The sequence below is a fragment of the Diabrotica undecimpunctata genome, chromosome 5 (genome assembly GCF_040954645.1).
Source record: "Diabrotica undecimpunctata isolate CICGRU chromosome 5, icDiaUnde3, whole genome shotgun sequence".
NCBI lineage: Eukaryota > Metazoa > Arthropoda > Insecta > Coleoptera > Chrysomelidae > Diabrotica > Diabrotica undecimpunctata.
The window spans coordinates 45,231,929-45,255,223 of NC_092807.1; the positions used below are offsets into that span (position 1 = coordinate 45,231,929).

The 23,295-nt window shown below is 31.0% G+C and overlaps 1 protein-coding gene across 3 annotated transcripts in view; it reads right to left on the reverse strand.

Moving 5' to 3' along the window:
* The window catches only part of LOC140441284 (corticotropin-releasing factor-binding protein), a 447,599-nt gene that overhangs the window by 191,452 nt on the left and 232,852 nt on the right, over positions 1 to 23,295 (reverse strand). For all 3 annotated transcript variants that reach the window (XM_072531901.1, XM_072531902.1, XM_072531903.1), the window contains one exon: positions 17,966 to 18,077. In XM_072531901.1, the coding sequence (XP_072388002.1) occupies positions 17,966 to 18,077 (112 nt within the window). The remainder of the gene's footprint in view (positions 1 to 17,965; positions 18,078 to 23,295) is intronic.

Genomic DNA, 23,295 nt, shown 5'->3' on the forward strand with positions numbered 1-23,295 from the left:
CCGTAAAAGTCCTTGGCTTCTTCATTATCTGGTAGATACTTTTTCAGTTTTCTCAAGTCTTGCATCTTCTTGATATTAATAGGAACATGTCCCTCGGTGTATGCTTTTCTTGTAGGGAAACTAATAACATCCTTGTTGCTATTTTGTAGCCGAAAAGAATGATCTATCAAACCATCTATGTACTCTTTTGTAATAACAATTCCATCGTGATCACTCGAATGAATAAAGTGTCGAAAGTTGGATATTTTAAAAGCAATTTTTTGATCTCTTGGAATATTTCTGTCCAAAGATTCATTGGAGAGCATCGTCTTTTTAAAATACGTGGACCACCATCCTTTAAAGTTCAATATGTTATCAGAATTCGACAAAACTACAGTAAATCGGTTTAAACTCATGTTAGATGTTATGATAAGCTCTACATATCCTTTTATCGTGTAAATCCTGTCTGATTTTTTAATTTAAGAACGGAAAAATCCCGATCACATGGTAGAAATGAATGTCCCCGTGTGGGATAATATTGTTCAATCTTTTTGAATCTATTAGTTGAAACTAATGCAGAAAAAAGTCTAACTATTGTATGGTTCTTGTTCTGGGCGGCACATGCATCAAAAAAGTAGTGAAAATGGTTAATATTTTTAAATTCTGGATGGTTATCAAAAAAATTTAATAAAAATAATACAACTTCATTATCATCTTTCAGATTATAAATACATAAAACATTAACAGTAAGTTAAATAGAACGTTTTCTGGACAGGAATAACCGGTAGTTGCAGGTTTTGCATATAATCAATGCAAATACTACCTACATTATCATCTACTTTACAAAGTTCTGAAATGGTTTTAAGTTTGTTATAAAATATGTTTACCCGTTTTTTATGAACAGTTTTTTCTGCAAGAGCCACTCTTGTTGCTGTTTCATTTAAGAATTTACTTTTTATTTTAGTTTCTAAATTTCACATGTAGAGCAGGTGTCGACTTGTGGGCGACCGAAAGATAATAAAAATTGTTTTTTAAAAAATTTTTTATAATATGAATATTTAACGTTTTGTTGTAACGGGCAGACCTCTTTAAACAGCTTATACAATGTAAAAATATTTAATTTTTCATTAAGATACCTATATTCTCTACTAGTATAATGGGCATGGGCAGTTTTAACCGCAAACGAAGCAATATGTTGTATGATTGAATCTATAACAAGTCCTGACTTCGCATTGCCAGATTGATTTAAACTACGTTTACTTATAGGAACTTGCCCCACTCGTCTTATCGTGGTTAAGCAACGCAACCGATCAGTGGTTATGCCAAAAATGGCAATAAATCCTGTTCTACAGATTTTATTGTACCTGTTGGTCCCTGAATTGTATATTTAAAAGAAGCTAGTCCGTCAGGCTTGCAAGAAATATCAGCTGGTTTCATGCGCCTTCGACGTGCAACTTCAAGGACTGAAATAAGCGATTGTAGCAAACAATCTTGTTCGTTCTTGATGTTGAGGCTCCTGAAGTTTCGGAATAATTGAATGCGTGTTTCTTCAGAAATTCGTAAAAAGCGTTTTTGGCGACATCTAAAAATAAGTGTTATTAAAATTAAAATAATAAAATATTAGATATTGTTTAGATAGTTAGTAATATTTTAAAGCTTTAAGGCTCACTTGCAGTCTGGTCCTTGGTTCACTCCAGGCGCCAAGGCACCACTCCAGCGTTTATAGGCAGACCCTTTAACTCTATAGTTTTTACTAACTTCTCTTTTATATTCACTAATATTACGTATTTCACGCTTTTTTTGCGCGTTGAAGACTCATTTTTAATTTCCATTACTTAAAATATTACTGTAATAACAACTAACAATATGTAGAGATCACAAATAATGTGCATAACCTAAAAAACTAAAAACCTCCTGTCATGTCAAAAATCAGTGTTCAAATATTATATTTTAGCAATACATGAAATTTTCAACTGGCAACAAATGTATGTAAATTTAGTGAGTTTTGGGGTTTCTGTTTACTGTTAAGTGCGTATACCTATATACTACTAAAAATTACAGAAAACTGTAATTTCATAAATTTGTGATTTTTGGGGTTTCTGAAATACGTGATTCAAATAGACTCTGGAAAAATAGAATAAAATGGATTCCGCCTGAACTAGAGTCAATAAGTCAAATATTACTCTACTAGCTTTTCGTCGATCTCTAGCAGTTTCCTACCTTAAATTGACTCTTCGTGCAAAAAGTTTAGTGCGAAGACCATGTACGTCTATATATACAGGGTGGTCCTAAAGTAATTGTACAAACAGAAACCATAGATTCTACACTTTAAAATATTACGATTTAAGCCAACTTGCTTTAATAAAATGTTGATATTAAGAAAGATACAGGGTGTTAAAGTGGAAATTTAAAATTCTATTTTTCGCTATAACTTTTACGTTTGTAAATATTTTTGGACAAAAATTTATAATTGGACGCCTTTAAGTAGGATAAATTATAATTTTATACATAAATTAATGTTACTGATAGATGGCGCCACATATGCCACAGGTGTGGCATAGATTTGCGCTTAACTTTTTTGCTCTTAAAGTCACCTCTATTTGTGTTAAAAAATATTAAACATACATTATTTTTACAAAGAAAAGGTATACTTGTTAGTAACCTCAAAATTTAACCGTTTTCGAGATAATCGCATTTTATAAGTCAGCTGCCTCATAATTCTTAGTTGTGATATTTGTGCGGTAAAGCACTCAATACCTGTAGATAAGCATAATTCATATTCTTATTAAAACAACTCAAAGATGATAATGTAACATTACAAAATTTTTGTTATGGCTGCTAAATGTCTTATTGGAGAAAATATTCTTCATCTTCTTCTTTAGGTGCCGTGTCCGTATTCAGACGCTGGCCGTCATCATGTATACAATTTCCCTTTTCTGTCGCTTCTTAAATTTCTATACCTACTGGCGTTGTATTACTTTTTTCCTATTGTAAAATGCTGAAAAACCAAAATATATGGTTTATGTAAGATGGTACACCACCACATTCTAGAGAGAAGGCGTTGAGAACATAGTTAAATATACCTTTTCTGAACGTGGGATTGGACGTGGCAGTCATATTCCTTGGCAATGTGGTGAGATATTGATATAATTATTTAATTTATAAAAAATCCCAAAATAATACTTATTATTCATTACGTAAATTGTTGTTTACCCATTTTTATTATGACAAATGGAAATTAAATCACAGGTATGAAATAATACACGTGTCTTGTTTCATAACACTTTTGCTACAAATCTTACCTTAAAGACTCAGCATTTTTACAAAAACATCATCGTTGGCCTAATAACCGATATTGTTATAAATATAGTAAACAAACAGGCAATTTAGTTCAGCATAATATTAGTTCGTTAGTTCATAATATTATCATCATTATCATAATAGTCCATTTGTTCGATATGTAATTATAGTTACTCGTAAGCTTATATGGGTGTATATAAGTAACCAATGAATGAGATACATCACAGTTTAATACATTATTTAACCTTTGCGACATAATATACTATAAGATTTGGATATAGATTCGTCCATTATACATTATAGCCACCACGTAGCTCAGAATTTAATCCGCTTGATTTTGGTGTATGAGGCGTATTAAAACAACGTGTCTATAAGAATGCCATAAACATTTGCAACCAAATATGGGAAGAAATAAATACTGCAACAGTTTCTTTAGAACCAATGATGCTATTTAATATGAGATGATTTTTATGGAATATATTGACAAATGAATTAATGAAAATGGTAGACATATCGAACACTTACTTTAACAAAAAGTTTAGTAATTTAGTTTAACTATTTCTTAATTTGGTTTGTAAACAAAATGTTTTGATTACGACTTTAATTTAACATAAAATATAAAATGTTTGATGTAAAATCCTATTATTCTGTTTTTTGTCATATCCTATTATTAATTATCCTGCTGATATATTTATTTTATTTAATATTTCGTTAACTATTAACTTTAGTTATTGCTATTTTATACCAAAATTTAGATTTATTAATGTTTTTGTCTATTTTTCCTTCGTTGCCTGGGGTAATTGCCTTAACTCAGAAATATGCAGCTGATTTGTAAAATGCGATTATCTCGAAAACTATTGAGTTTAAAAGTTATTAACAGGTATACCTTTTTTTTGTTGAAATAATGTATCTTTAATATTTTGTATCACAAATACAGTTCACTCAAAGAGCAAAAAAGTTAAGTGCAAATTTATACCACATATGTGGCATATGTGGCGCCCTCTATCCGCTACATCAAAGTGTGCATCAAATTATAATTTCTCATATTTAAAAGTACCCAGTTGTAAATTTTTATGCATAAATGTTTACAAACATGAAAGTTATAGCCAAAAATAAAATTTTTAATTAATATTAACATTTTATTAAAGCAATTTAGCTTAAATCGTAATATTTTAAAGTGTAGAATCTACTGTTTTTTTTGTACAATTACTTAAGGACCACCCTGTATATATATATATATATATATATATATATATATATATATATATATTAGATTCTCTAAAATAACAGCTGAACTGGTAGATGAAAAAGGGGGGTTGAGGTTAATTGGGTATACAGCTGATTAAAAGCCAAGTGTACTCTGTTTAACAATTCATTATATTTCGCCAATTTTCATTGGCATCATCAGATGAGAGCTACAATTATTTAAAACATGGTAAAATACAATTTAATAATAGTTTGTTGTTTATATACTTACATTGTTTACTTTAATATATATATATATATATATATATATATATATATATATATATATATATATATATTATTTATGTATGCAAAAGTAGAGATAATTTTAAGAATTGGTTTATTTTTAGATACAGGTGTTTTTAGAAGGATTTCCGAAGTGAAAATTTAAACTTATTTTAAAGTAAAATTGTTCCTTACTGTTAGTATGAATGGTACAAAGTAATAAGATGCCTAAGATGCCTCTGGAAAATAGCTTCTAAGCAATAATAATAACTATGTATGAGTAATTTTTGTGGGTCTTAACTTTGACTTGGTTGACTGCCAGAGCTAATACATAAAACTTTAGTTTTTACTTACTAGTTTTTTTTTTTGAAAACACTACTTTATGTGTTTATAAAGTCAACGTAAATTTGAAAATTTGATTATTTTTTATTGTGGTTGACATTTTTAGCGTGTGTTTTATAGCATACACCGTCCTCTGAGAGAGTTCTCAAAAAAAAAATAGGTGTAGGAGTCAATGTCTCCTATAGGACACCTGACATTATTGTGGACTCTCTTCTCTCTTCAGCCTAAAGTAATCCAACTTTGAACATAGGCCTCCCTCAAATCAATCCAGTGTTTTCTATTTTCATTTTATACTTCAGTCGGGCATTGTGTCCTGCCAAGCTTCATTTTAATTTGGCAGCATGTTCTCCTGCATCTTTTACTTTGGTTTTGCTTCAAATCCATTTGTTTGTTTTTTGTCTATAGGTTAAAAATGTTAAACTGTACGGTCGATTTTTCGCCATTTTCTTTAAAGTTTATGATTAAGGTTCATTAGTATCCAAGTTTATGTCAAAAATAAACATTAGATTTGCCACTGATCTAACAAATTGCGATCAGTTTTATTCTCGACTTGTGAACGATATCTGAACCCTCGTCTATTTGACTATCGCTTGGAAACGTATACGTACCACTTTATATGACACATTCACAAAGGACGCAAGCACTGGCTTACAAATGTCCACTCAATTCTACTAAGTTAAATTGGTTATATCCAAGAATTTAAGTTGTCTCGGATATGCAGTTTAACAATTCCACATTTAAAAGTGAATTATGGTAAATTTCCATAACATATTTACAAAATGGGACTTGCAAATCCTATGCTGTAATAAACTAATTGGCTGCAAATTGAAACTATTTATATCATGTGCGGAAACTACGGCTAAATGTAATAAAATTTAATTCCCAATTAATCTAACGTTGTTTCTGAGCACCAATAAAATCAAGCTTTGGATGTCTTTGAATGTCTAACCTTGTACGTAAATTTTATTTTTAATTTAAAACTGTATGTGATATGTATGCAGAATTGTAAATATAAATATATAATCCACCCGCTACATCTTTGCACAACTATACTACTCTCCAAAATTAATGCACCACCTCAAATGGACCATGATACCAACTATATTTCTTCTGAACCCTTAATTGGATGTTGATGATTTTTTCTTTACATTGTAGGTATATTTCTAATTAATTACTACATTAATGTTTTTTGAGAAAAGTCAACATTTTACCTATATACGGGGTTTAAAAATAAAGTTGTGTTTTTTCGTCTAATTTTGCAACCCCCTGTGGAATGTATTAGAAACAAACGCTACATCTTAATTTCAAGGTAGCTTAATCCTTTTTCAATATTTTTGTAAAAAATCATCTCGATATCTCTATTGAATTGGTGTTAACATAAACATTCTTTTTTTTTTTCTTTTTGACATTTTGATGGAAATATGTTTTATAAACAGTATTGCCTCTTTTGGTGCAAAAACATTCTAAGTCTGGTCTCTCTATGCATGTTAAAAAGGGAGCTCAAATATATCATTGTAAACTAAAAGATTCTATATCAGTGACTTAGTATGTTTTTGTAGGCAACACTATCAACATCTATGTATTGTACTATCAATTATGGTGTGTGAATCCCTAATTAAATAATCACACTTCTGATTGTTTTTGTGAGGTTAAAGTTGTTTTAGCACCATTTTATTGCATTTGTAAGAATTGCGATGGACGAAGAACAGATCATTACTAGCGATGAAAGAAAACTAAGTGGAAAATATTAATCGTGAGAAATACTAGAGACAAAGGTAAAGAGTATATTGATTACAAAGGTAGTATTTTGCAGTCTTTATAGCTCGATAATAAAATATTACGACATTGGTATTAAAATCACGTTCAATTAATATAGTCCATGTTGGCATTGTACCAATTATATTTTTTATGTAATAAACTAAGGTTTATTTCATCGAGACTCTTTTATTTCAGATGTAATCATAAGTGTATAGACCGCTTGCATAATTAAGCCGAAGAAATATTCGTTCATTTGAGAATACTAGAAACTAAAAATGAGCAGAATATTTTTTTACAATCATTGATTACCTACAACAATGTAAAAACCCATAGACCCAGAAAAAAGGCGAGAAGCGGGGGCTGCTCGCAATGTTTATTTTACATACGACGTACTTGTGGGTGAAACCAGAGAAAAGGTATGTTTAGAAGCATTCAAGTCATTATATGGCACTAAAATAAGTCGCATGAGAAGACTTCTTTGATTATTATTAATGGGTAAAACTCCGAAGGATCTTCGTGGAAAAAAAATGGGCACTAATGCAATTAGTGGTCATACAAGGTTACTAATAACACAACATATTGAAAGTTATCCATTAAAAGAAAATAAATTTGCAGGAAAGACTAAAAATATTTGGACGCAAGACTGAATGTTACAATTTTATACAATACGTTTAAAGAGAAATACCCTGACTCAAAATACACCTATGAGTTTTTCTTAAAATTTTTCAAGGACTTCAATTTACGATTTGGTCGCCCCAGATTGATTCATGCTCCACTTGTGAAGAAATAAATTTAAAATTGGGAAGTCCTCATCTTTGTGATGCAGCAGAAAGAAACGTTGCTGCTAAATTGATGATTCACAAGCGCAGATCAAATAAATTCTACAATAAATTACTTCGGGAATTTCGTGAACAGGTTATAACTTTAATGCTTGTAAAATGTTCTACTCAAGACGTCACTATTGCTGGCCCATCTGGAACCATAAAACAAGAAGTGCATCATCTAGTAACAAATGTCCAAGATGGCAAAAAAATCAGACGGCGTTGTTCGGAGTGTTACAAGAAATACGAAAAAAAGGAGTAACAAATGCTGAGGGAAAAATTGTAACAGCAACTTAAGTAAACACCAAATGTTCTGTGTGTGACATAATTATTTGTAAAAAATGTTATAATGCAATGCACTAAATATCAAATCAATTTTTTTTAGTTTTATACATATATCTTTATTTTAATTTTAAGAATTTGTATATTTTTGTTCTTTCTTTCTTTCAGAATAAATGTAATTTTTATAACACATTCGAGTATATAAATAAAAACAATAATAATATCTAAATATTGGACTGATTATTGCAAAAATGGGTTCAAATTGTTATGTTCAATAACATTTTTTATATGGATTTCTAGTTATATACAATCTATCTTTTTATGTAGAGGCCAAATACAATTCCACCAGGAAATTGCTCAGGCTATGACATTCATCTCTACATATGAAAACTTGAGAAAGTGTGTCCTTTTAGGAGACACAACAGATCGAAGACAACGAGCCATGTGTATAGTTTTCGGTACACAGTGTTGAGGATAGTGTGTATCTAAGAGGATCTGAAGCTTTATTACAATATATTAATCAAAAATAAATAAAAGTTTTATTCACTAGGAAACTAAGTTTCTGTAGTTGGCTGTATACCGTGTATCACAAAATTTTTTTTTATTTCAAATCCTGTATAAAAGGTATATAATAAAATACCCAAACTGGCCTATATCACAATTACATTACAGAACGATTTCGGAATGTAAATTCCATCATCAGTGTAACGAAGTATACATGCTATGAGCCACTAAAATATATGGGTAAAAACCCGTTAAATGCTGTTAATTTATAGTTATGTTACATTATATTTTATTACAAATTAGGATGTTCAAGTTACCGTTGCAATTGGTAACATGGCGACGAATGGCTCTACATACACTCGGTCCTCGAAGACACTTTGTCTCAGGACCATGTTACCTATGTAGATCCATACGTCGCCATGTTACCAATTCCAACGGTAACTTGAACATCCTAATTTGTAATAAAATATAATAAATAAATAAATAAATAATAGCTTTATTACCCAACAGTTTCCCATTTCTAGGGTAAAAATTTAAGATACATTTTTAATTAGTATACAATTATTAGTAGGTGATACAAAAAATATCAAGTAAAAGAATAAGTGCAAAAAATAAGTAGGTGAAAAACAAAATAAAGCGTGAGAACAATATAATTAAACAAATCACTACGTATATAAGAAATAAAAAAATGAAAAATACACAAAAAAAATTTAAAAAAAAATTAACAATCTAATGTACTCCATAAACCAGTGCGGTATCAACCAGATAATTAATTGAGCATGAGAAAATATCACAATGGTTGCACATTTTGTTATAATTATTGCACATAATATAAATGGATGACTTCAGTAACATATTTGTTCTCGCAAGTGGACAAGTAAACACGATAGTCGACCTGGAAGTAATTCTTTAATTCTTGGCACATTAAATCTAATTTGACCTAATATATCACTGCAGTCAATACAGTTGTGTAACAACTTATATAAAAATGAAACCGAAAATATAATTCTTCTTAACTCTAAACTTACAATATTAAACCTGTTACATAACAAATCGTAATCATAACCATGGACAGGATATACTCCATCAACCTTAAAAGCTAAATATTTTAAAAGTTTCCGTTGTACCTTTTCAATCTGTTGCATATAACATTTATAAATGGGATACCATTAAGCTACAATATTCTAGTTTTGTTCGCACCAGCGATAGATTCAGCAATTTAATCGGTCTTATATCGCTAAAATTTCTACAGTTTCTGATGATAAAACCATACAATTTCATAGCATCAGATACTTTCTGCTCAATATGGTTGTTAAAGGTTAATTTTGAATCAAATATAACTCCTAAATTTTTAATGCTATTACATTTTTCAAGATCTGACCCCTGAATTACTTAATTAAAATCAACCTTATTTTCCCTTCTAGAGTAACTTACTACTTTACACTTATTGACATTAAGAAAAAGTTTGTTTTTTAAACACCAAGTATCTATATAATTTAGATCGTTCTATAAATCTATACAGTTAGCAATTGTTTTAATTTCACAGTATATTTTAAGATCATCCGCAAAACACAATTTTCTGTTATTGATATCTAAAAATAAATCATTGATATATAATAGGAACAACAATGGACCTAAATTTTATCCCTGTGGAACACCGGATGTAGTACAGATTAATTCTGATATAAAACCATTTTGGGATACAAATTGGTTCCTACCTATTAAATAGCTTTCCAGTAACTTCAAAATGTTTCCAGCAAATCCCAAATTTGATAATTTAAAGAGAAGGTATTTGTGATCAACCTCATCAAACGCTTTAGAAAAATCAGTATACATCACATCTACTTGACCTTGTATATCCAAAACATCTGAAATATATTGAGTTATTACAGCTAAGTTTGATACAGTAGAACGTTTATCTATAAAGCCATGTTGATAAGGTGATATCCATTCCCTAACAGAAGGGTAAATACGATTATATAGAGTTACTTCGAAAACCTTTGAAAAATTGGATAACAAAGATACCGGTCTGTAATTCGATACATCAGATTTTGTTCCGTTTTTGAATACAGACATATTTTTGCATTTTTCCATAATTCGGGATAAGTTCCCGTTTTTATTGATAAGTTAAAAAATTTTTGAAGTGGCTTTACAAATACCCGAGAACAATCTTTCACCAAAAATGCTGGAATATTATCCGGTCCGGACGTCATTTTATTTTTAATTCTTTTAAATGCTACTAAAATTTCGTTTTCTTGAAATTCGTTAAAATTAGTAGTGGGTAAGTAGTGGATAAGTAATAATGTAACATAACTATAAATTAACAGCATTTAACGGGTTTTTACCCATATATTTTAGTGGCTCATAGCATGTATACTTCGATACACTGATGATGGAATTTACATTCCGAAAACGTTCTGTAATATAATTGTGATATAGCCCGTTTGGGTATTTTATTATATACCTTTTATAAAAAATTTGAAATTTGAAAAAAAAATTAAAAGTTTAATATAAATTTTTAAGCATCAATAGAATGAACATATAAATAAATTATATATTTATAAATAAACTGATCCAAAGCTATACCTGCTATACCCTTTCTGGGTTGTTATAATCCTAGGTAACCTTTTTGACTGCGTTTCTGAATGCTCCGCCGTTACTCAGGGAGAAAAAGTTTAAATGTTGTGCTATATATTTTTTATTACAGTGATACTAGCAAAATTATATCCAACTTATTAATATCTTATAAACAGTATTGCATATTGCCGTGAGAAGGACCGCATGATATATAAAGATATATGCTGGCAAATAGACTGGCATGCACGCCAATAATGAAAAAAGAAGAAGAGGAAAGTTAGAATTTCTAGAAATATTGTTTTTTTAATCGCAATGCCCTGACTGGCGACTGGGGTTATTTATCAGACCACCAGATGTATCTACATCAGCACTGCTTAAGTCATAACCATCCTAATCCGTTACAATTGGTTTCTAGTCAATATAGATCAAAATTATTACGTAACAAAAGTAAAAGATTTCAAGGATTTACTGGAGGAATAATATACTTTACTGAATGACTCCTTAATATTTTAAACACCTAAACAGGCACGTATATATTGGATGAATTATTAAAAGTTTATTAATTTAAATCATTTATAAAGCTAATTTTCTTGCAGGAATTTATGTGTCACAAACAGGTTATTAAATGAAATGAATAGAGAACGTGATAAATTAATTAAAATATGCATAATTATAAATTTATATTCAAGTTTCTTGCACGTATCATCTAATATTTCAAATTTTAATGTACTAAAATGTCTTACTTTAATGGACTTACATATTTCCAGTCACTGCAGAGAGGGATTTTATGAAATTTTACTTATGAACTTTGTTATGTACTCGTATTACCGTAATAGCGTTTGTTTAATTACGTCATATACAATATACAACTTTTATTTACAATAATAATGATATAAATAATATAATATATGTTCCTGTGGGAGTTTTTGCCAGTTCTTCTATCAGGCGCGGCCCCCTGCGAATAAGGGATGCTTTCTGGGTATTCTTAGCACCGATACCCAGAGGGTAGCAGGGATACTTGCCGTGGAACAAAAACTGACACCTAGCAGTAGGTATAAAATGCAAACCCATGAAAATGGTGAATAACGATTTATGTTTAGAGTCGCTGCCTGGGATCGCCAGGGCACGTCTGAAGCCGGCGCTGGACGTGACAGCATGCGAGACGTCGGTGGGAGAGTGTTGAGGAGGCGGACCCTTGTCATACTATCGACAACATCTGTATGCCGAATTTTGCAGGGAGTATCCAGATATTCAAGTATCTGAACAGAGAATAGCAGATCAATACCGGGTAATTATAAGAAATAATCTTATCCCAGAGACTAGACGCGATACCATCAGAAGCAAAGTCAAACGAGAGATTCATAATTCAGAGCTAGTTGTAGATCAAATTATTAATGAAATCTGTAATAAGCAGGCTCCTGAACCTCTCATACAAGAAACTCAACCTGTTAATATGCAGCAGGACAATAACGAGTTGCATGATAACCTGGTAAGTGAAATGGCACGTGCCGTACAAGAGTTTAATGGGACGAACCCTCTTAGCAGACCACCGCTACCAAAAATAAACTCTTGTAAGAAACTAGGTGCGCTGTTACAAATTGTGAACACTGAAGTCATACCCAATTACATCGTGGAAGCTCATACATTGGAATATTTGCATATGCTGATTTACTGTGCAACAACAGCAATTGCTAATTTAATGGGCATTCAGGTAAGAGCAAGACGGGGTACTAATATCGAAAGGAATGATAGCAGAATTGCACCTTGGGAAAAACGGCTACTAGGAAAAATTAAATCATTGTGTAGGGAGATTGGACAAATAACGGAATACAACAGAGGAATAAGAAGTCGAAAAATCATCAGGAGAGCTGAAGAGATATTGCGGAACACTCTAAGACACTCACAACATGATCCAGAAAATAACACACCGCAACAATGCCTGGACACATTAAAACAAAAACTTTCCGTTTATTCAGGCCGCCCAAGGAGATACAAAGTAACAACTGAAAATGCGACAATATACTTTTTGAGCATGCAGAGAAGGCGTTTTATAGGAAACTTAATTCCACTAGAGAAAATGAAAATAAATGGATGGATTGAAGACACAACGAACATTTGTCAACCTTACAAGAATATTCCTTACGAATCCTTCACCACCGAAGAAGTCTCAAATACTATCAAAGAGCTTTATAACTGGAAATCTCCTGGACCAGACGGAGTTCAGAACTTCTGGTTAATAAAGTTTTGAAGTATTCATAAGTGTTTGTCAGTATTCATTAATCATGTTATCTCTAATCCGCAGGAAACACCATCATTTCTTACAGAGAACCACTTACCTAATACCAAAGGATCAAAATAACACCCAAGATCCAGCCAAGTACCGCCCAATTACTTGTCTTCTAACTTTGTACAAATTGGTCACATTCTGTGTAGCCCGGCGTATCTACCAACACTGTACTCTAAACAATATCATAGAGCCTCAACAGAAAGGATGCGCTAAGGGCTCCATGGGCTGTAAAGAACAACCTATTATCGACTCGGTCATTTCTAACAAGGCATACACCAAAAAAAGTAACCTTTTTACTGCCTTCATTGACTACCAGAGGGTCTTTGATTCAGTGCCGCATGAATGACTAGTAGATATATTGAAAATATATAGAGTCGATTATAATCTAGTGACCTTTTTAAAGCATATAATGGCAGAGTGAAAGACTAAAATTCACCTTCAAATACCTGGTGAAACCAATATCGAAACTGAAGATATCCCACTTAACCGGGGTCTTTTCCAGGGGCACTCCACTTTGCATCTGTTTAGCGATGAACTCACTATCTCAGCTACTAAACTTCATTGACTCAGGATTTAGCATCAAAAATAACAATACTGTTGTAGCGAAGCTTAATCATGTGTTGTATATGGATGATTCGAAATTAATAGCTTCCACTCGAAACCAAATAGATCAGATGCTAAAAACTGTAGAAACTTTCTCAAATGATATCAAAATGAAAAAATATGTTTAAGTCGTTAAATACGTACGCCTGTTCCGTGCTTAACTATTTATTTGGTATTATAAAGAATAGGAAGTAAGAACACTTCTCACAAAGGCGCAAAAATACCATCCACGCAGTGCAGTAGAGAGAACAACATTACCATGGTATCAAGGGAAAAGAGGACTTATGAACATAAATGAGCCACTGGATAAACAGGTTGATAATTTAAGAACCTGTTTTCGGCGCAGGCTGTAACATCTACGTTACATCGAATAATTTGCGCAGTGGGTGACACAACTCCGCTTAAACTGACGAAACAAATATTGCACATAAACCACCTCACTAAGTAAAAAAATGGGCACTTTGATGAGTAAACTCCTGCATGGGCGACCTATTACCTAAAATATATTATCTCGAAGACCCTCAAGTCCAAAATGAAAAATTCCGATATAAATGTCAAGCGCAAGAAACCATCCAACACCTTATCGGAGGCTGCCAGGCGTTTGTCGCTACTGATTATAAAACACGTCATGGTTTTATTTTAATTATTGTGTTCGTAAGCTTTTTGCCATTTCCAATTTGTCTTAACAGTTCTTCGTTTGACACTTTTGCAGTCCAAAAAATTTTAGCCACATTTAGAATATCTATAATTGTTTTACGGATCGAGCTTTCAGGGTCCAAGCTTCTACCCTATATAGCAGTTGCGATCATACATAACATTCGACGAACCTTAATCTGATAGCCATACTCAATTTTTTATTTGTAAACATTTACTTGTGTTTTTCTAAATCTTTTTTAAGCTATTTCAATTTTTGATTTTCCTTATGTCTTTATCATGATCTAACCGTGAGTTTAAAATTACCCCGAGGTGTTTGTATTTGTTAACTCTTTCTAACGGTTTACCCTCCAATGTCAGGTGTATCTTGTCAACAGAGGTTTTTGAGATTACCATGTATTTGGTTTTATCTGTTTTCATTTTTAGTTCCATCTTTTTGCTTTCTCCTTTAATGATTTTTATACGAATTTATAAATCATCTATATTTTCTGCCATGATTGCAGTATTGTCTGCAAATCTTATGTTAATAATGATACTTATCCAATTCTTACACATTCCGTTCTTTCCCATAGTGCCTCCTGAAATATAAGTTCGAAATATACTTTAAGTAATTGTGGCTACAGCACATATATGCACATATATGCAGCACATATACAGCACGTATATGTTTCAATGCTTTGTCTGTCATACGCTTTTTCGAATTCTACATAACATACCAATATGTTTTTGTTATATTATATATTAAGAATGTATTCGATTTGGTTTCTTATCATATTATTTTTGTTGTCTCCTGGTACACTCCATGTATAAAGGCTTCTTGGTGGTAATTGATAAAAGGTGTTTGTGATGACTAGTTCTTTCTCTTGACAATATTGTACTAATTGGTCGCCTTTTTTTGTTTTTTGTTCCCAGACCATAATTTCCTACAATATCTTCTACTTTCCCTTCACCAACTTCGTGAAAAAGTAGCCCATTATTATGCTGGCTTCATGTTTTTTATGTTTTTCATTAAACGTTGTTAATCTGCATACATTAAATCGATGTCATTATCGGTACTTCCTGATGTTGGGAAATAAATTTGAATTAGAATTTTGTTTATTAGGTGGATTTTTAACAGTAACTTTATAATTCTTTCATTATAGGTACTAAAGTTAGAGAGATACGGTTGTAGTGCTTTGTTAGTCATGATTCCTAGATCATTCTTGTGATCATTAGTACTGCTATCCGAGTTAAAAAGAACAATGATGTTATGATAACATTGTCCAGAACTGGGCCATCTTACTTCTATAAGGCCAAGTATTTCTATTTCAAGTCTGCTCCTTTCTAGTGATACTGTTGCGAGTTGTTCAGTGTTATATAATTTTCGTACATTCCTCGTTGCAATACGATTTATATTTATTTTGTTTCTCCGCCAGGAGTTTCTTAGCACCTATGTCTTATTTAAGAGCCCCAGGCACTCGGTGATGTTTTGTTTTCACTTTCCATTAGTGATTTTTCTTAACATATCCTTAAGGCTCTTTAATGTATTGGTTTCTCCTTGCCTGCTACATCCTTATGCCGTTGCCCATTCATGGTCTTTAAGACGGTTTTATCAATCTCAGGACAAAAGAGTGACGTTCCACTTGCCAGCTCATCCGTCCGAAACCGTTGACCAGTAAACTCCCTTCTTCGTCAGCCCCGGGAATAGGCTGCTTTATTTTAGAAAAATATAGCAGTTGCATCTCTTGTCTGCTAACGATATTTAGTCATTTTTGATTACCGGGAGAATTTCTGCCAATCCAAAAGTTTTCAAACAAGAAATGTAGCATAGAGTAGAGAATCTGGTTTGCAACTTTGTTCTATAAAAATCTCAACTTTACAAAAATTGTCGCTTGCAAGGTTATTCAACGGAGCAATTTAAATATAATATCGTTTCGAAAGCAAATCCTGATTAAAATTTTTGAACAAGCCCACAACCGCCTAGAGCATTTAAATGAGGAGAAAAACCTAAAAGAAACCATAAAATGGCTAAAGGAAAAGATGAGAGAAAGGTACTTAAATATATATAAATATATAAGTACCTTAAAATACTTGGAAAAAACATGAAAAAACATATGTTATAAGCCATTCCAAGAAAGTTAAAACATTTTGCAAGGTGTGTAGTAAAAATTGTTTAAGCAATGACTGTTTTTTTTTCTATAGAAAGTTGCATCGACTTAGAATCTATGGAGAAGCTACTAGCATATTAACGTTTGTATTAAAAACGGCGTAGGTAGGCGTGGCTAACGATGATACCAATATGGCAGTGTGATCATAGCCGGACTCAATAATATTAAAACTACTATAAAAATATGACTAATTATTCAGAAGATTTAATCATAATCTAAAAAAGTGCAATACATTTTTAATAAACTATGATTTGATTATCCCGCGGTAAACACAAAAAACACGATATATTATACATAAAGATAAATTAATACAGTCAAATACTATTAATTTATTCTCTGAAGTACGGGCCATTACTTTGTTTACATATTTGTATACTAACCTGTAGAACGTTATTCCCGAAGATTTTTAAAAAACATTGCTTCTGCTACTGCAACTACGTTGAGAACAAGAAACCATTATTATGCACTATCACAATTGATTATTACAGTTTCTATAAAAGTATTATAAAACTAAAAATGTTCGAAAAACAACAAACGTAAACAAACATATACGATCTGTCAAAAGTTTCAAAACAATCTTAACAATATGGCCGAAGTGAGGTCGTTTTTAGTCTCGTGATGCCCTTTCCATAAATTCTAACTCGATGGAAAGTTGTCAAATGAAAAAGTAATCGTGATTTAATAATTTTTTATGCATTTTTTGTTATGCATTCTACTTATGTAGATCAAGTCGCTTATAGTTAATTGTATAATTTTTTATTTGTTGACATCATTTTATATATAAAGTATTGTGACCAATTAACCTAATTATATAATTAGTTCAATAATCTTCCAATTAAACAGATTTCTCGTGCAATTTCCGAATAATCCCCAACAGTCTCATATAATCGTTATGCCAATGGCTTCTGATACAGAGCTACAATAATAATAAATATAAAAAATAAATAAACAAAATGCAAATATTAAAATACTAAAAACTATTATAAAATATAAAATTTGCAACGGCAAAAATAAAAAGATTCATTAAAGACGTAAGATTTATAAGACAAGCTGTCAAATTCTTTTAAACTTTTTATAAACAAAACTTATGATTTGAAATTCAAATAAAATAAATTGAATATTCTTGTAAGTCAATATTATTTTTTTAAATAACGGTAATCTAATTCGAAAATGTTAACTAAATTCCAAATATCTCGGTTATTGTAACAACTCTATTTGTTATAAAAAAAAAATTCACTTACCCGTAACATGATGTTCCTCGATAGTTCTTTTAGTCCTTATTGGTCTTGTAAAATCATTGCTAGTAGGAAGTATGCCCCGTAAGTTCATAAAACCCTGACCGGGACGTCCAATCTGAAAAGAATGAGATGTGACACTTAAATGGAATCAAGCGTGAGTTGCATAGACAGTGTATGTTCAAAGGAAATTCTCTATACATCGTTTTACACAACAAACATTTACTTATTGGTTCGAAGACGCTTTGATGTTTTTATAACAAGGCCTCTCTGTGTGAAATAGGCCACTGAGTGAGAATATTGGAAACGCTATACGGTTATGTAGATAGCTCAAAAAACAATTTAAAAATTCTTAAAATAGTGGCGTTTACTATTTTAGTCAAAGTTTGCTTATTAATTGAAACAATTTTTTGTCGTAATTCTATTTACAATGATATATAAGAACAATAAAAACAATATATGTGAAATATTTTGACGAATATTGTTAAGGACATTTAGCAACTTTGTCCAGCGAGAAAATATCGATGGGTTTTTGACAAAACATCCTAAACGACAAAACGCACATTTTTTAGGAGACGACTTTTTCTGCTAGCAACTTTTTGGTTAAAACAATTAAAATAATAAAAAAACATTCTAAATTAAAAAAAAACAACTAAAATCTAACATTTTTTTATTAATATTATGTAACATACGACATTTTGTCAGACCTTGTCTGTGTAAATTTTGGTTGCAGCTTGTCGTTTACGATAGTTTCAAGGTATCATACCTATCATCTATCTACGAGTATCTATCAAAGAAAAATAAAATTTAGTAGGTGTTTAGTATTTGTGACACTCTGATCTTCTTCATCAGTGTCTGCCAATGTATCAAAAATTTCAGTTTGATAACTTAACTGTTTATGTTCCTGCACAGACTGCTGTAGTATGACATGTTTCCGACATATATGTCTATAAGGTTATTGAACTTAGCAGTCGAAATTGCCCATAGCCTACTATATAGCATTCCTAGTTTTTCTATGGCAATTTTCGATCGTGTGTCTGCAATAAAATAATAAGTAAAGTAAACGGTAAGGATTTTTTGTCATTGATAAATTGGCTTCATTAGATGAAAATATAAGTTTTATTTTAAGGTTAGTTATCCTCATAAATGGTGAGATACTTTGGCTGATTTCAGTAAATTACTGACACCTAACTTTTCTCTTTGGTCACACATATTCTATCTTATTGAAGTTTCCAAACTAAAATCAAAACTAACATAAGGTGTAAGTTTAATCCACACTGAAAATAAACATAAATGTTTAATTATTACTCACCCTTTTTAAATTCATATAAAATAGGCAAAATAAACTCATCTGCTGTATTACGAGTAGAATACGAATATTTAATTTTGATGAAGTTTTGTCCTTTTTTCAAAAGTGCAGTTCTAAGTCGACTTATTTAGAACTTGTATCCATCAGTGGTTTTCTGTACTGCCTTGGAAATTAAAGTGTTTGAAACCGTTTTCCAAGATTTAAAATTAGAATGCTTCATATTTCTAATTTCGAAAGCTTTACGATTAATTCTAGCAGTTCGGAGATAGATGGCGCTGAACGAGTAAGAGTGTGTGTTTAAGTCTAGCTCCGAGAAAACCCAAGTTATTTACGGTAAATTGCATTCATTTTATTAGTTTTTCAGTACTAATTAGTGTAATGTTACGTATAGTTATATAGTTTAAAGAAAATGCCATCAACAAGAAATACTCCTGAAACAATTAATAAAAATGTTGTAGCACGTGTTGAGAAACTTGAAAAAGCTTTACAACAAGGTATGAAGGATCTAAGATCTCAAGTAACCAGTAATATCTCAGGTACCCAAATAGATTTTATAAATAATTTTGAGAAAAATATGTTAGAATTAATTAATTCCGTCAAAGAAGAATTAAATAAAGTGCAAAAACTTGTAATTCAAAACCAAAATAGCATTGAATATCTAAAACAAGACAAACGGCTTAAATGCCCTATTATCAATGGTGTCGATGAGAAAGAGAAAGAAGACCTACCTGATGTTATTACAAATATAATCAACAATAAACTTAATATACCTATCTTGTCAACCAATTTAGTTGATTGCTATCGACTAGGTAAAAAACGAAATTATGATAAGAGGCCAAGACCGGTAGCTGTTGTGTTTGTAAACAGATGGTTGAAAACAAAAGTGTTTAATCAGAAGAAAAATCTTAAAGGTTGCGGTGTCGTGATTAGTAAAATGCTTTCTCCTGATTGTCAGGAATTATTAAAAAAAGTGAGGACATCTGTGGGTACCAAAAACTGCTGGACATATCAAGGTAAAATATGTGTATCGCAAAATGGGTCAAAGAAGCTTATATTATCTGAAAACGACCTTGCTTTATTATAGTTTAAATTTATTTTCATATAGGTTGGTTTGCAATTAGAGTTAATATTATTATTAGTTATAATGGTATATCTCGGGGATAGATTTTGGCATATAGGTACTTACTTTATTTTAATTTTTCTTTGAACATTTTATTTTTGTTTCTTTTTAATTATTGGTTTAATTATCTGAACTTAGGCGAATTAAATTTATTTACTTTTAGATTATTTTCTTTACGCTTCAATTCAAATTTAACTGTACATCTTGAGTTATTTAGTAAAAAATCCTTAGTTTATACTGTGTTTTGAATTAAGAGTAATATCTATTTATTTTTTTTTACACTGTTAATACATCACCATGTGAATTACTGTTTATGCAAATAATAATCATCTACAAATTTTGCTTATATTATTTACACAATATAAAACCTTATATATTGGTTTGTACCAATTTAGTAAGGATCTAACCTAAGCTTAACATAAGTAGTTTAAAGTGTGCTCATATAAACTCTAGATCGCTAGTTGCGCATTTTATTGATGTAAAAGAACTTATTTTGAAAAATGATTTAGATATTTTGGGTATAAGTGAAACATGGTTAAAGGAATCAATATCCAGTAAGAACATTAATATACCTGGCTATAACTTTGAGCGAGTAGACAGGAATAAAAATGACACAGGTGGAGGTGTAGGTATTTACATAAAATGTAATATAAATTATGTGCTGATTGAGTCATCAAATGAAATTGAACAGATATGGTTAAAACTCTCTCTTCGTTATGAAACACTAGCTATTGGTGTTTTATATAATCCTTATGGAGCATTTTATAAAACTTTCTTTGGATTTTGGAAACAACTGTATCATCAGTACTGCCAAGTGTAGATCATTTACTCTGTTTGGGCGATTTTAATGTTGATCTGATAAATACCAATAATTATTCCACACAGTTCATTACAGATGTATTAGATGGTCTTGGACTAAAGCAGATGGTAAATCAAGCAACTAGAATCACCCAGTTCACATCGACTCTGCTTGATTATGTAATCACATCTACTGAGGATAAAATCTTGTCTATTGAAGTAAAACATATCCCAGAAATAAGCGATCATGAATTGGTTGTTCTAAAATTTGGTTGTGATGTCAAATCTAATACAAATAAATTTATTACTACTCGGAATTTCAAAAATTTAAATTACAGTTAATTTAAATCAGATCTGGAATCTATACCATGGAGAATAATATATGAATTGCCAGATATAGACAGTAAAGTCGATTTTCTTTCTAATAATATCATTACTTTACTTGACATACATGTTCCATATCAGACTTTTAGAATCTCAAAGAAATATGCTCCATGGTTAACTAATACCATCAGGCAATTAATGTTAGATAGGGATAAAGCACTTACTGCTTACAAGTTAACTAGAAATATAAATCAATGGAATGACTACAAAGTGTTGCGTAACTTAGTAACAGCCATGACTATAAGGGAGAAAAAATCATATTTTAAAAACATACATGATCAATCTTCTAAAGATATGTGGAATAATTTAAAATATTTGGTAAATAATTGCAATATCAAAAATAACTTTGAAATTAAAAACGTGTGGAATGCAAATGAGATAAATAAACACTTTATTGAAGTCATACCAAACATGAAAGCAGACATTGATACACAAATATTCTATGAAAATAACTTTAAGTATTCCCTCAGTTCTTCTCTTACCTTTAAAACAGTATCTGAAATTAATATTTTACATATTATTAATAATATTAAAAGTAAAGCTATTGGTGATGATGGTATTAACATATTAACGCTTCAACTGTGTATTCCCTTTCTTCTACCGTATATCACTCATATCATTAACTTTTGCTTAACAAATTCAATTTTTCCCACTAAATGGAAACGGGCACATGTTATTCCGTTACCGAAGACTAAAAATGCAGAAAGCATGAATGAATTAAGACCAGTAAGTGTACTGCCTACATTATCTAAAATTTTGGAAAAGGTGATTGATATTCAGTTACAAACGCATTTAAAAAATAACAATATAATCCCTATGATGCAGTCCGGTTTTAGGTCCAGATATAGCTGTCTTTCTGCTTTATTAAATATTACAGATGATATTTTTAGAGCTTCTGACCAAAACAAAATATCAATTCTAATTCTTCTTGACTACTCAAAAGCTTTTGATACAATTAACCATAATTTGTTATTCTCTATTTTAAAATATATTGGTCTAGAAGCGAGAGCAGTTGATCTAATGAAATCCTATCTTTCTAATAGATGTCAAGCAGTAAAACTTAATCAAAATATTTCTTCATTTCTAGATCTTAATACTGGTGTGCCTCAAGGATCTATATTAGGTCCAATTTTATTCTCTATATACACATCTAATTTTCCTTCTGTGTTTTTGTCTTATGCAGACGATACCCAACTCTATATGTCATTTTATCCAAATGAGTGTGATCAAGCGGTAAATGCAATAAATCATGACCTTCTTCAGCTGCAGATTTTTTCTCAAAATCATTGTTTAAAATTGAATACATCAAAAACTCAGGGTATCATTTTTGGGAGGAATCTCCATAGGAAAATATTTTTAGAGAATTATGCCAATCGAATTATCTTAGGAAATGACAATTTAATTTTTAGCAAAAAGATTAAAAGCCTTGGGGTTTGGTTCGACGAAGATTTAAGGTTTACATATCATGTAAGTATTTGTTTACAACGAGCTTACGCCGTTTTAAAATTACTGTATCAAAGCCGCAATTTATTAAGTAGGGCCACAAAGTCATTATTATGTAATGCTCTAGTACTATCAAAATTAAATTATTGTGACGTGCTTTACAATGCGTGTCTCACTGAATTTGATTCATGGAGAATACAGAAATTGCAAAATTCTTGTTTGCGTTTGATTTTTGGCATCAGGAAATTTCAAAGGATAAGTCACGTTTTCACTGTAGTCAAG